Consider the following 15,505-nt stretch of genomic DNA (forward strand, 5'->3'; position numbering starts at 1 on the left):
CAGGCGGAAGTGACGCCAGCGGCGGGCCGGCCGCGCGCGCCCCCTGCCGGCGGGAGGGCGAACGGGCGCTCGCTGGGACCGCCGGTGACCCGGGATCTGGGACACACGGGGAGATGGATCTGTCCGGGACACACGGGGAGATGGATCTGTCCGGGACACACGGGGAGATGGATCTGTCCGGGACACACAGAGATGGATCTGTCCGGGACACCCGGGGAGATGGATCTGTCCAGGACACACGGGGAGATGAGTCTGGCTGGGTCACACGGGGAGATGGATCTGTCCGGGACACACAGAGATGGATGCGTCTGGGACACACGGAGATGGATCCGGCTGAGACAAGAAGTTGGGCAAAAACGCCAGGAGGCCTTGTGTAGATGCAGAAGGAGCTCCTGGACAAGCTCAGACACTAAAAGGAAGCCTATGGAGGGTGGGAGCAGGGGCTGTGGCCTGGAAGGAACACAGGGAGGTTGTCCAAGCAGCCAGGGATCAGGTTAGAAGAGCTAAAGCCCTGAGAGAATTAAACGTGGCCAGGGACATCAAGGACAAGAAAAGTTTCTGTGGGTATGTTGGTGATAAAAGGAACACTAGGAAAAATGAGGACCCTCTCTGGAAGGAAAGGGGAGACCTGATTACCCAAGACATGGCAAAGGCTGAGGTACTCAATGACTTTCTTGCCCCCTTTTCCACCAGGAAGTGCTCCAGCCACACTGCCCGAGTTGCAGAGGGCAAAGGCAGGGCCTGGGAGACTGAAGAATCACCTGCTGGAGAAGTTTGGGTTCAAGGCCCCCTAAAGCACCTGAAGGTGCACAAGCCCATGGCACCTGATGAGATGTATCCACAGGTCCTGAAGGAACTGGTGGATGAAGTGGCTAAGCCACTATCCATCATACTTGAGAAGTTGTGGCATTCTGGTGCAACTTCCACTGACAGTAAAAGGGGAAACATAACCCCCATTTGAAAAAGGGAAAAAAGAAAGATCCAGAGTACTACAGGACGGTCAGTCTTATCTCTGTGCCTGGCAAGATCATGGAGAAAGTCCTTCTGGAAACTCTGGTAAGGCACAAGAGAAATAAGGAGGTGATTGGTGACAGCCAACATGGCTTCAGTAAGGGCAAATGCTGCCTGACAGCTTTGGTCAGAAAAGAGACGAAAAAGAGCCCTGAGGAGAACATTGGGGTGCTGGTGGATGAAAAGCTGGCCATGACCCAGCAATGTGCACTTGCAGCCCAGAAAGACAGCTGCATCCTGGGCTGCAGCAGTAGTCATGTGTGCAGCAGGTCAAGGGAAGTGATTCTTCCACTCCTGCAGTGCTGAATCCAAGCCTGGGGTCCCCAACATAAAAAGAACATGGACCTGTTGGAGCAAGTCCAGAAGAGGGCTGGAGCACCTTTCCATAATATGAAGATGGGGGTTGTTCAGCCTAGAGAAGAAAAGGCTTTGGGGAGACCTTCTGTCAGCTTTCCAGTACTTGCAGGGGGCCTGCAAGAGAGCTGGAGAGGGACTTTTGACAGGGGCACATAGTGATAGGACGAGGGAAATAGCTTTCAACTGAAAGAAGAGGGATTTAGGTTGGATGTTATGAAAAAAAAAAGCTTTACTGGGAGGGTGGTGAGGCCCTGGCACAGGTTGTCCAGAGAAACTGTGGATCCCTGGAAATGTTTAAGGCCAGGTTAGATGGGGCTTTGAGCAACTTGGTCTAGTGGGAGGTGTCCCTGGCCATGGCAAGGGGAGTGGTCCTACATGGTCTTTTAAGGTCCCTTCCAACCCAAACCATTCCATGACTTTATGAAAATCTGAACCCAAGGAGGGAAGAAGACCTCCAGCAGCAGTAATGCAGCTGTAGAGGATGATGCTGAGCAAGCACCAAACCCAGCATTGCTGTCCACAGTAAAGACTTGGGAGTGTGCCAGGTTTTGTGTCTCCCTCCCCAGACAAATTTCTACTCCTTCTTCTACACCACTCATAGATGACACAGGCCTGAAACATTACTTCCTATATTTTAGGTGTGATTCCTTGGAGGGAAGCAAGAGGTTTGGGTACATTCCCTATTTTTACCAGCTATTTTCCCATGCTATCCTTCAAAACCCAGGAGGGTTATTGCTAAAGCTGAACCCTGTGGGGTGTAAGAAATGTTCCCTGCCTGGGGGACACATCCACCCCCACCAGCACTCACAGCATTGCTGGGCTCCCCCAGCCCCATTGCAAGCTCCCCGTGGCAAAGCTACAGGCGGCCAGGCTGTGCTTCACCTTGCACAGCCCTTGCTTTCAGTTATGGGCTGTGGGATGCAGAATTTGAATCTGAACCTCCTCTTTTTCACCAGATCCAGTTTCTGACAGCAGCAGGCAGCACTGCATGGAGAGATGGGCAAGAAAAAGACAAAAGCAGTGTTCGTTCCCCTGTGATCCTGCTTCCAGGAGCATTTCCGTAACACACATGGTACCACTGCTTTTTGTGCCCTGTGAAAAGGCTCTGTTTGGGATGAGGCCCAAGCTCAGCTCCTGCACTGATCAGACTTGGTTGCCAGGCTGGTGAGTGCCCCACTGCAGTCACATCAACCCTCCTGCCTGCCAGCAGCTTGGACCACTCGCTAGGAGCCAGCATGGAAGGGACTAGGAAGAGGAAAAGGGAAGCCACAGAGATTGTTGGAGGGGCTGTGTCCATCATCCATGGCAGAGGCCTTGCTGTAACCTCATGGTGCCTGTGATGGGGTTTCCTGGCTCTGAGTATGCTCCCATCAGTCAGCCACACACTGATCCCAGTCCTACACCAGGATCCCAGTCACAAGCTCCTACCAGGCGTGGCTCAAGAGAACTTCAGTTGAAGGCAGCTGCAGGTCTAGCAAAGGAGACCTTTTGATTTACCAGGCTCCTGGGCTCAGCTGTCAGCAGAGTAGTCAAGCAGCTCAAGATGAAGGAAAGGCAGTTTTGTGGCACAAACCTCAAATCCTGCAACAGGACAATCCTCAGTAACGCAGGAACCCCTTCACTTCTTCTCTTTGAGGCTAGAGAGCAGCATGGCAGAAGCAAAGCTGTCCTGATTATACCAACAGACTGGAAACACATGTGCCCTAGCACAATGCTCCTTCTTCCCACATGCCACTATCCTGTCCTCTTTTATTTTTATCCCTTCCAGCTGCATCCCAGCATGCATGCTCATACCAAAAATGCCCAACCAGAGTAAAAACCAACAGCCCTTAGCTTCTGGTGCCTGTAATTCAGCAATGGCCTGAGAAACTTGGTCCCAGCTGCTGCAGAACCCCCCAGGAGGAAGCACATTCACTGCACATCACCTGTACTACATTTTGTTAAAGCTGAGCAACATACTGCATGTCCAAGTGAGGAACAGTCCACAGGAGGCAGGATGGAAATCCCCCTGGGGGATTTCACAAGGGTGCTGTGAAACACACACAACTTCTTGACTTTTCTGAGAATTCAGCTGCTCATCAGTGGGGCTCCTGCCACCACCTGTCCCACAGGGTGAGCCAAGGCTCAGGACAAGGAACAGCCAGGCTGGGGCTGGCAGAAGCACTAAGCTTGAGGCCCACAGGCAGAAAAATAAACCTGCTGAAAAAAGAATAAATCAGTTTTGCAATCAACAGAGGTGGAAAAGCAGGAAATGGAGGGAACAAACCACACAAGGTGGAATTTGGAAAGACTCAGCTCAAATCCACATATCCACTGCCCAAAGGCCAAAAGGGTATTGATGCCAACCCCGAGTGGAGCTCCAACAACCTCTGTTCATACATTCAGACGCCCAGCTTCTGTGTTTGGCACAACCATTTAATAGCAGAATTGAAAACTCAGTATGTTCCATTTTAGTCTTATGTGGAAAATCAGTGCAGGTGATAATCTAATTGTACAACAACATGTTAAAAAAATTTATTTTACATTATATACATTAGGGAACATATTTCAAAGCATTACCAATCACAACAATAACGCAGGCCATAAATCACTTTTAATTTAGTTTGGTTTTAGTGTATATTATCACAATAAAATATAAAGAACATATACAAAAAAAGGAGTCAAATGTGTGCATTTTGCTTAAAACTTGGCATTTACACACTCCATTGGAAAATAGCAATCAAAAATACTTCTGATCAAAACTAAGTTCCCGTGATGCGTAGTAACCATTGTATTGTTTCAATGAGGTAGTAACTAAATTTTGGCCATGTGTTAACATCCTAAAATCAAGAAAAGTGTGAAAATGGTTGTAAGGCCAAAAAAAAAGTCAAAATGGCAACATCTCTGAGCCATTTCCACAACGTGGAATGTTGCTCCTTTTCATCGTGATATGAAACTATGTAGTAAGACAAACAGTAATAACTACTTTTTATCATTGTATACACTAATAATTCAAACACCTATTGCAGAATTACAGCCAGGTACCACTAGTCTGGGACTGACACCCATCCATAAGGTATTGTTTTCAAGCATAGAGAAGTAATCATAAGGAAAGTTTTAATTAAATATAAAAATACAGGTGTTTAACTGGTTTGTTTCACAAAGAAATCTACCCAAGTAAACGAAAAAGAAGGAACTTTGAAGCCCAAGTCATATCCACAAAGTCACAGCTTACCTTTGTGACTAAATACATCACATCTCAATACATTGTGCAAACATGAACACCAGTGTGTTGTATCGAAATTAAAACAAGATTGTAATCTGATTACAGCCTTGGTTACAATTTCTAAAAGTTAATATTTATTTGTATTAGTAAATTACATATAATAAAATACAATAGTGTTGCTAAATGTACTATATTTGTTGCTAGAATCCCACTTTATAATAAACACATGAGACGTCCTTATAATAGTACCCCAATTTAATTTTTGCATCCTCAGTGACTTTTACATCTGTACAGGTAAGACACTTGTACTTAACGGGAGGACTTCTATCTACAGAAAGTCAGTGTAGGGCTTCAGCAAGAAGTTTCACTGAAAAATACTGCATATGTACAAAGATTACATAACAGTAAATTAAGCACTTCTGTGGTATTATAATGCTTCTGTGTCCATACCACAAACAATTCTCGTCTTCCTCTCATGCCACAATAAATTATAAAGCAACTGAAGTGGGGTTACTGCAGCTTTTGTGCAATTCCAGCCAGTCACGAGTGCTGCTGCAGCAGGAGTGTTCTCCTCACAGTGAGCTGCCTGCCACGTGCTGTTCTCAGTAACTGTTCTCATGCCCTGCCAGGATATACAAATTGCTGTTGGCTGTCGGGTTGTCCGTCGGCCTGCTCTCCAGCACCACGACCCTAAAATGGAAATTAAAAAAGCCACAATGTCAAGTGATCCTTCATTTAAAAACAACCTGGGACATCATTAAATATTCCTTCCTAGGATCCATCTGACTGGTTGTCATTTCTCTTTTCCTGGATGCCTTTAGTCCAAAAGCCCCTCAAACCAATGCCAACCTCAAAGCGACCTCACGGTTTTACTTGGGCAAGGTCTCCAAGGATCTCCCAGCCTCTCTGGGCTCCTGCCACAGTGTTGAACCACCCTCACCATCATGTTTACCCCTCTTTTATCCAGCTGGAATTTCCCTTGCTGCAATGTATCCCTGTTGCCTTTCATCCTTTTAGTAAGGGCTTCTGAAAAGGGTCCATCACTCCCCTACTGGGCTTGTGCTCTCGTGGAGCTTTGCAAAGCTAACCCATTAATCAGGCTCTGGTTCTGAAAGTTGTTAGTCTCCCTCTTGCCACTGGAATGACAGATGAACAAAGCTGATTCTTCTGTGAGTATTTCTAGTTAATCCCTGAGCCCATGCACCCTAACCCACAGAAATTTCCTCCAACTCTGGAAGTCCCAGAGACAAAAATTTGCAGGCCAAGAGAATCCTCAAGGAAAGGACTGCTATGGGAAGAGTACTTTCTCTTACTTTTTCTTGCCACCCACTTTTGGCCAGCATTGGAGACAAACGACTGGGTTAGCTGGACCTACAACTGCAAAGACCACAAGGGATGTCCTAGATCAGCCCTTTTGCTCCAAAGAGGAGAAATTAACACTCACAATTTTGTTTCATAAACTCTTTAAGATTTTTTTCATCAGGCAAGAACTGGTAAAACTGCTCAACAGACCAGGATGTTCATGATTGACTTCTCCTCCACAAACATCCTGAAGTGAAGGCAGATTGTGGGAAACTCAAATCCATCTCTTTCTTGTGCATTCAGATAGAAAAGTTTGCTTGCTGCAAAACTATGGCTCAGAAAACCTGACCTCTGCTCAATGTGCTCCACAAAGGGAATGATACCTCATGCCATGAGGCAACTCCCTGCTCATGAGGAGAAAGCAACACACAAGCTTTTATTAGACTGACATCAGGCTTTTGGCTTTTCAGAACACCAGCTCCTCTGAACTCCCTAGGAAAGGACTCATGTACTGGAAAAAGGCTTCACAGCTCAAGTGCAAAACAGGACAGAGCTGCAAGGAAAAGGGTATATGAAGAAATTGGAATTAATGTTTATTGCAGTGCAAACTCTTTACACATTGTCTTAGACTTGAGAAACTATCAGAGCAAGCCAGAAATAGATGAGACCATATTTGGGGAAGAGGACATTTTTACAAGGCAATTTTTTGCAATGTCATTCTAAGATGCCACAGGAATTTACTGCAAGCAGCATAAGACAGAGGCAATTCTCAAAAGCAAAGTTAAAGCCTATTTCTGCAGTTCTTATGAATTCATTACTGGTGAAACTGTCACGTCAGCATGCACTCCCCTAAAGACAAAACAGCTGCTGCTTCTGTGGCTCTTACAGAAGTACAAAGTTCGACACCAGGGCAGAGAAAGTTGAGGAAGTCGGTGACGCTCCTAAAACAGCAGTTACTGACTTCAGCAGGCTGGTATCTGGTGGGTCACACAGACAGAGTGTTAGTGCCCTGAAAGCAGACGCCAAAGAACAGCTACACTGGGAGTTATCAAGAGCTCTTACAAGAACTGAGCTGTCATGTTGGGAGAACAACTGGGAGATTTCCTTTCTGGGATTGAAAGTGAGATATTTAAATTTTTTAAGTATTATTTGTATTTATCTCCAGAAGCAGATCTTGATGAGCTACTGCAGCAAAACATCTGAAAGTAAAGATTTCACCAAGTTAAACAAAAGAATTACAGTACAAAAAGGAAAACACTCCTGGAGATTGTGACTGCAGCCAAGTAAGAGCCTCTTGCATGGCTGAATACTTCTGGAAGCACACAAACACTTTTAGAAGATTTTATTTTTTAATTTAAGAAAGAGAGAAGTAGAAGCAAAGGACTGGAAGGTAGACAAGTACACAAAGGAATGTCTAAGAGGGCTTAAAAAAAGAATTTGCAAGAAACATGCAAAAAACTTTTACGAGGTAGGAGAACACACATTATTCTTTTATTTTAATATGTCATGTTTACTTCTCATCTTACCTGTCAGATCCCAGAAGCCTGAATATCCTTGTATTATCAGAAATTTCTTGTGTGATCTAGACAATAAAAATAAATATTTACATGTTCAGAGCACAAGTGTTTTCATTTTATTCTTATCATCAGTCAAGAGAAAAGAATTGACTGTGACTGATGTTACCAACTGACTGCCAATTAAAATCCAATAGAGAACTTAATGCAATTGCCACTTTGAACTAAGATATAGAAGTTTTCTGTAATTCCTCCCACACTACATGAATTCCTCTGGTAGCAACTGCAAGCACAACAGCAGGGCTCAGCTTGGTATTTGAGTTACCATTACAATTCTCTTTACAGCCATGACTGAAAGAGATCAGGTGCAATCAGTGTATCCACTCTAGAGTGGATATCCAAAGATGGGTCAGGTAAATCACACATAAAACACATTTTGTTGAAATGTTGAATTATAGTAAGAGTGCACTAAGTTCATATTCTGAAAACCTGAGCAGAGAAACATAATCTAATTTGTGGTACTTATGTCCATGGCAAAAAGAAAACTTAGTCTTCTGACATTTCAGACAAGTGCAACAGACTTTTGTGCTCTGTTGGTGAATTGTACTTGTGTGATGCATCTTTATGATCACATGAATATCAAAGCACCCAGAAAACCATCATGCTCATCAATAGTCAACCACAGCCAAAGTCAAACAGTGCATATTCCAAAGGGTATTTAGTCACTTTGTGAACATGCAGCACTGTTTACAAAGCTCTTCTACACAGCCAAACTTCATATTCTTGGGGAAAGTAGACATTCTTATCTCCTTCCCAGATCCTAGTAATGTTAGCTGACTTGGTGAATTCGCTTCTGGTGCAGAGAACTTGCAAGAGAATTTTAATTCACAGCAATGAAGTTCTTCACTTTTCTAAAAAAAATAATTTCTGCTTTCTGTGAGGCTAAGGCTGTATAATCTTTGCCCAGATTTTGAGCTTCTTGTGTCAGAATTCACAGTTCCCTGTTTCATTCTTCACACTCAATCAAACCACCGTGGAAGGTCACAGTTGTGGAAGGAAATAACTTTGCAAGCAGCTCAAGTCATCCCCAATTAGGCCAACTGTATTAGAATAGGGAATCTGAACTAATGATGTCTTCAAAGAAAAAAATGCTGCAAGTTAAGTCAGTCAGCTTTTTGTCCCATGCAACAACTTCCTAGATACTATGTAGTACAAAATTCCTCAAAAATAACGAATATGGTCAAGACCTGAGCCTGGCACTGAAGGCTTTTCATATTACAGAAGAAAACAGGTTTATTTTTTTTCAACAGCTGCAGCTAGTGGGACAGCCAGGAGCCATAAGGAATTTAAAAAGGCCCAAAAGCTTACCCTAGACATGTTCTACAGAGAAAAAGTTTTAAGTGGCTTGCTTTCTGTCCACACCCCAGTTCTGCTTTCAGTTCTTCATTTAGGTTCTGGCTTTGGCTTGACAGTAACAAAGCAAGCCAGTGTCCCGGATGCTTTACATAAACAACAAAATGCATCCATTTGGACTGCAGCACCCAGGGACGTGGCCTCTCCCAGCTGGAGTAGAGCTACTCAGTACCAATGGGGAGACCAATGCTCAAATGCCACAATAAACATTTGCACCCTTGGAAGTAAGAAGCAGTCTGACTCTAGACTTTGGGTCACACAGAGCAGGCTCACTGTTAGCACAGACTGGGTCAACTGGGTCAAACTGGGGCTTTGTGCAAGTCAGCGTACCAGTGGAACAACATGGAATATCTAAGCTTGGCATGGCGTGACTTATGTGTACCTTAAAATACAATTAGTCATAATGAGCTCAATTTCTCAGCCAATGAAACACTGATGGAACAACTGGTGATGTTTGTAAACATTCATTAATAACCAAATTAAAAGACTCACTAAAATCCAACCAAGTAACAGCATTTTCCCTAAAAGGTACACAAGGCTTGCAGCAAGGAAAAAAAAAAAAACCAACTATTTGGGAAGGTAACTATAATGGTTTAACTCCATCTAAAAATCACATCAATCTCGCTAAAAAAGGGACTACAGGAAGATTTTAGAAAAAAACCAAACAAATCAGGTTTAGGTCAATCTGATATTTTTCTCCTGAAGATGGAAAAGTATTTCTTGTGAAAGCTGGGCAATTCTTCAAAGTATTTGTAAGCCAAGAGAACATGGAAGAGACTAAAAAACATCAGGCAACTCATTTGACACTGTGACAAAAAGCTAAAGCTCAGCAGTGGAACCACTGGCAAAGCCCAAATTTTTGCATCCCTGTGTGAGAGGCTAAGGAACTGATAGTGGTCTTCAAAGCAATTTAAGGCGAAGATTAATATTAGCAAGAATTAGGCTTGGATATTTTCTACGGCATCCTGGCCCAGTCTGTTGTTTCTGTTTTGCTAGTTGGATGTGATGGGGTTCTCAGCTCCACTAATGCTGTATTTACAGCTTATGATACAAGCTTAGAATGAGACTCCAGCTTCTAGGTCTAACCTAGGAAGTTACTGAAATGTTTTTCAGACAACAGCATTGTGCATTTCTCCTCCACGTGGCTTACACTAGAAGCCAGAATTTGAAGCAAAATGCAGTACTCACCTCATTTGATCTAAAACTCCTTCCTTGCATGCCGTGTTTCCAGAATGCTAACACACTGTCTTGTAGACAGACTGGTAAGAAAGAACACTGGAGTCAGTTTTGAGGCATAACATCAACTCTTGCTTTTAAGGCCAAAAGCAGAAGACTGCAATTTTGAAATGTGTACATGTATATTCCATTGTATCACATCTCCCAGGAATCACTGAACCTGCCTCAAAAGTAGCTGCATTTATGTATTTATTTGTTTAATGGGCAGGGTTTAAAAACATTTCCACCTAAATGTTCTAAATGTCTAGTCCTAAATGTGTCATTTTCTTTGAACAGGAAACCCCCCCTTTAATAGTTGCAGAGAATATATATGGGATTTTAACAGAAGAGTTACAGGAGTGTCTTTGGAGACACTGCCAGGACAGAACAGGCCACTGGAAGCTCATTTGTGACAAGCAGGGTGAGGACCACAGTACATGCAGAGATCCCAGAGTGAGAAGCTTCAAGTAGATTGAATCCTCCCTTCCCCCCATTCTCAAACATCAAGACCCATAAAAGTATTTTCGGTGGCAATGTTTTCTTGTCCTCTTCTCTGGGAGGTTATGTTTGAGGGGCCTGAAATTTTAAAGCTTCTCCTCAGAAATGAACTCCCTCCAACTCCTGACTATTTTCGTTCCCACTGTCTTTCCTCTTCTGGTACTACCCTCCATCTGTGCACACACCCTCCTAACCCTCTTTCAATAGAAAGTGGTGCAATCCAGGTACGTAACCACTGGAGGACTGCCAAAATAATGTATTCTTTCTGTTTCACAAATCTAATTCATTCAGATTCTATACAAGGAAACAAAATTTATGCAACCTGTGACATATCACATAATTTAGTCTTTGAGCTGCTTTATAAAAATTGACTGCATAAACACATATACAAAATGTGTTTGATTCACAGAGTTTATGTAGGCTGTGTTAAGGTATTCCTTTAGAGGCTAAAAGCCTCCATCATACTCCCAAGACATTTAGCTTAATCAAGGAAGACTCCAGGATTATTACTCATTCCAGTTGCTCCTAGGAAAGCACATGCTGAACCCTCCACTTAGTTTCCTCACACAAAGTGAAATGAGTGAGGTAGTGTTCCAAGTGCCAAAGACTAGACAGGTAGCATACCTAATTCTTTACTGTAACACTGAACAAGTCAATCACAGAAAATCTCAAGTTAGTGATCCTTATGGGTCCCTTCCAAGAGCATCATCCAGATGCTGCTTGAGCTCTGACAGGCTTGGTCCTGTGACCACTTCTATGGGGAGCTCAGTCTAGTGACGGATCGCTCTCTGAGTACAGTGCATCTTCCTAATATCCAACCTGAATTTTCCCATATGCAACTCCATATAATTTCCATGTCCTTACTGCTGGTCACCACTTTTTGGGTGCCAGGGCACACTCTTGACTCATCTTCAGCTTCCTATCAAGCCAGACTCCCAGATCTCTTCCTGCAGAGCTGTTCTCCAGCCTCTCATCCCACAGTATGTACATATAACCAGGACTACCGCATCCCATGAGATGCAGAATCCACCATTTGCTCTTGTTAAATTTCATCCAGTTGGTGATTGCCCAGCTCTCTGACCTACAGGGATATTCAACATTACTAATGAAATCCAACTTACCTATTGATTCGATCTGAAAGTCAAACGTGAGCTCCGATGACAGTTTGCGGCTGGATTTTAACCTGCCTTGCAGATTCACTATTTTTATGCAGCCTAGACAATAAATAAGGATATGTTAACCAAGAATTACCTTCAGGATGAACTTCATTTGAAGACAGACAGCATGCATGTATATGCATACATATATATTTAGTTGCTATTAAACTTACAATCCAAACACACCAAAATGGTATCTCTCTCCAGCTGTGTTACATGGACAACACTCGTCTCTGTAGTGTCTATAAAAAAATGACAGTGTTAGTTCATAACATAAATTAGCATGAAATTTGAAATGGAACTTCTAGAGATTGAGATATTTTGATGCATTATTGTGTTTACTTTACTTAAAATCATCATCTTACCAGTGACATTTCTCTTCTCTTACAGAGGCATGTCCACTTATCCAACATGTTGGCTGTGACAGGAAAACTGAAGCTATAATATGAAAGTATGGATTCAATCCAGCCTTTTCTGAGCCATGTCACAAAAGCAAACTGACACTGTACACTGTTCTCCATTTATTCTCTGTTGGTGTAACTGAACACTGCTGTTGCAAAAAGGCAGATATACGTGACTGTCGACACTATGCTGCTTCATTGCACTTTTCTTCTGTCTTTATTTCTAAATCCTGATAGGGACTTATATATTACTACTTAATTCTTGCTGCTATCTGCAGATGTTCCATCCCCAGATGTTCCAAAAATAAGGGCTTATTTCCTTCTCCAAACCCTCAAAAGAAGAGTTATTTTCTTCTCTTCTGCGTTATAGCTGCAGCAGTCTCCATCACAGCAAATGAGGATTTGACCCACAAGTGATTAGTGGACATGTCAACTCAGAAGTGTAGCTTTGGTCCATGTGTTTGGTAACATTAAAATTACATGCAAAGCAGCTCTTACTAATTCAATATTACTGCCAGATTCTTTAGGCATCTTTCATATAGAAAAGAGAAACTCAGTAAATCCATTAGACATAAAAAATTAGAGCATGTTACCTAAAACACAAAAGCTGCTTCTGGTTAAAATTGTAAAAAATAAAAATCTGTTTGATTGCATCACTGCTGTCCTGCCAGCAGGGGACAGGAATAAGCTGATACAACAAAAGGGTTTAAATTGGAGCTACAAAAATAGGAGAAAACAACACAGACACAACATGAGAACACACAAGTAGTTCAAGGAAATTAATGAAGTGTGGAAGACGCAATGCAATGCTAAATTTTACACATTAAAAAAAAAGAACAGAGAAGGGACCAGTACTCTTGTATTTGTGCACCAATGCAGACAATACTGAGAGAGAAATGACAACAGGACATTTCTCTTCAGAGTGCTATTTTTATGGACTTTATCATAAAGTCACACAGTTACAGGTAGGAGTGAAAATAAAATGCATTGTCTGAAGTAGGTAAGTGTGTTAACTGGCCACCCACTGCTCACTTTGGGTATTGTAACTGTGCCAGAATCTGGTGCACTTTTCAGCAGCAGGAAGGTCAGTGGGTATCTTCCTGGTGGAAAGCATTATTCTTACTGAATTCCACAGTACACACTAAGCTGGACTCGTGCACATGTGTATGCCAGCACAGAGCTATGTATAAATTCATCATGAACCAGCAAGGGATCCATGCCTGGCCAAAACAAAGCTATTTACTGCTTCTGAACCAGCAAGCTAGTGTTTGTGACTAGCAATGGTTCCCTACTGCATCAAGGTTCAGGGAGCAACCTTGCAACTCTAAGGAAGTAATTCTTAGCACACTTCCTTGAGAGAATTTCTGCTGTTGCTCAGATGGTGGCCTCCTCACTCATGGTGCCCACACTGGTGATTCGCAGGTACTTGGTTTTCTGCTACCAGTGGTCCTAATCCTTTTTGCTTTCCTTAAACACCAGAAGAATGCTCTATCTCAGCAGGAGGCTGGTAACACCATTTCTAACCACAGTGGCACATTGCAGGAGAGCCAAACTACATCTTCCAGAGATGTTGAAAGGAACTGCTCAAAACACAATTTTACTAGAACCTATTCAATAAACAGAAGTCATGGTGCCAGGGTAGAGCACAAAACAGCACAGAGAGTAATAAAGTGCTGCCTAATTTATGGAAATGCAAGAAACCATAACTCCATCCTCTGCTACACCAAAAATCTCAAGGAATCCAATCAGTTCAACAAGGAGAAACATCCAAAAACAGTGCACGTGCAAGCAGGTTCAACCAGATACCCCTTCAAGCAGAGAACTTACAATTATCACTTAGCCTTAATGATTTAACCAATTGTTTCCTCAGAGAAGCCTACCTTTTAGTGCTTCAGCTATAACAGAAGAGCAAAGAACATTTCTGAATGCAATGACAACAGCACACAAACCTGTTTCTGTAAACCACGAAGAGGTAGAATTTGGGTTGACAGTCTCAAACTTCACCACCTGGTTGAAGTCTCTTCCTCTACTGACACCAACACAAACTAAAGGGAATTCCTGCTCGGGGACTACCAGCATTTCAAACAATCTCAGTGGACAAGGTACAGGAAAATCTATGTGCTAGATGAATAAGCAAAAACAGATATTAGAAGGGAACAAATGTAGTCTGAGTTGCTATTAGATATTCAAACTGTATGGTAAATTTTATGCCATACTTTGTAACATTATGTTTACTTCTTCAGATAACAGGAATTGATAGATACAAAAGGCCCAAGTTAAGAAGTTTGGAGCATCTCATGCCAATTCAGTTAAAATAAAGTAGCATGTCTTTTATTATGTGTGTCCTCTGCAGCTGCCCGCAGACAAGAAGAGTGCTCATCACTGCTCTCCCTGGCTACTGAGCCTCTAAGCCTTCTCTTCCAGGCTGAGTTACAGCAGCTGCCTTTTTTACAAACATGAGCCCACCCTGACTCTGTCTCTTCAGGTGATGTCAGATGGAGAGATAACAAGCATTTCTGGGCACCTCAGAGTCAAAAAACCATGGAATAAATGGTCACCTTCTCTCTAGTATGGGAGCAAGACCACTGTTAACTCGTGTCTCAGCCTGCCAGCCTCAGTTTTCTATTGTGCAACTGAAGGGCAATGTTCATGGAGAGAAGGGCTTGGTTCTCTAACTGAAGTGCACCCCAAAAACATGAACACTTGTTTTGAGTCAGTTAATACATGACACATTTAAATAGTTATTTTCAATATAACAACAGAAACCAAGAGAAAAGCCTAATAAATCAAGAATAATGCTTATTCTTAACAAGTCACTACAAGATAACTAGAAGTGAACATGAGAGTAACTGTAATTTTACCTTGATTAACATAAATTTTTGCATTGGTTCAACCCATTCTAACAAAACAATGCTGGATTGTAGTGCTCCACAAAGGTACTTGTGGCCTGTGTAGGGATTTCTCACTGCCAAAAAAGGATAGAGAGTATTAGTGTACTAAGCACATGCAAATTATAAACTATTTCCAACTATATGAGTCCATATACTTTTGGAAAATACCCACCACCCCCACTCAAATCTTTTATATATTTAAAAAACAGCTGATTGCATACACATTTGGAGTGTCTTGGGTCTACTGTGTTGGTTTGTCTAAGCTATCTCAAAATCACCATAAGCAGCTGTTAAAGAATGGCTTTTTCTATGATACACAGTTACCCAGCAGGCAGTGAACAACAGCTCAGCTGCCCTTCCAAGCACTGTCACAGCAAGTCTGAAATCCAGAAGCTCTGTATTTCTGATGAACACTCCTAGATCATCAAGAAATCCAGTTGAAACTGAAGAACAGTAGAAGAGCAGGAAGTGCTGTTCTTCCACCGTCAAAATTCAATTAAAAACTGGCAGAGAACAATATAGTTGCAAAATCAGGCCCTAT

At 42.6% G+C, this 15,505-nt stretch overlaps 1 protein-coding gene across 5 annotated transcripts in view; it reads right to left on the reverse strand.

The window, feature by feature from the left end:
• Positions 1-3,762: 3,762 nt before the first annotated feature.
• MAP4K3 (mitogen-activated protein kinase kinase kinase kinase 3) overlaps positions 3,763-15,505 on the reverse strand; it is a 66,735-nt gene continuing 54,992 nt past the window's right edge. For all 5 annotated transcript variants that reach the window (XM_039568635.1, XM_039568633.1, XM_039568632.1 and 2 more), the window contains 7 exons: positions 14,935-15,038; positions 14,023-14,194; positions 11,846-11,914; positions 11,637-11,729; positions 9,991-10,061; positions 7,402-7,457; positions 3,763-5,263 (listed from right to left, as the gene is read on the reverse strand). In XM_039568635.1, the coding sequence (XP_039424569.1) occupies positions 5,176-5,263; positions 7,402-7,457; positions 9,991-10,061; positions 11,637-11,729; positions 11,846-11,914; positions 14,023-14,194; positions 14,935-15,038 (653 nt within the window). In that variant the 3' untranslated portion in view covers positions 3,763-5,175. The remainder of the gene's footprint in view (positions 5,264-7,401; positions 7,458-9,990; positions 10,062-11,636; positions 11,730-11,845; positions 11,915-14,022; positions 14,195-14,934; positions 15,039-15,505) is intronic.

This window comes from Corvus cornix, chromosome 3 (assembly GCF_000738735.6).
Source record: "Corvus cornix cornix isolate S_Up_H32 chromosome 3, ASM73873v5, whole genome shotgun sequence".
Taxonomy (NCBI): Eukaryota; Metazoa; Chordata; class Aves; order Passeriformes; family Corvidae; genus Corvus; species Corvus cornix.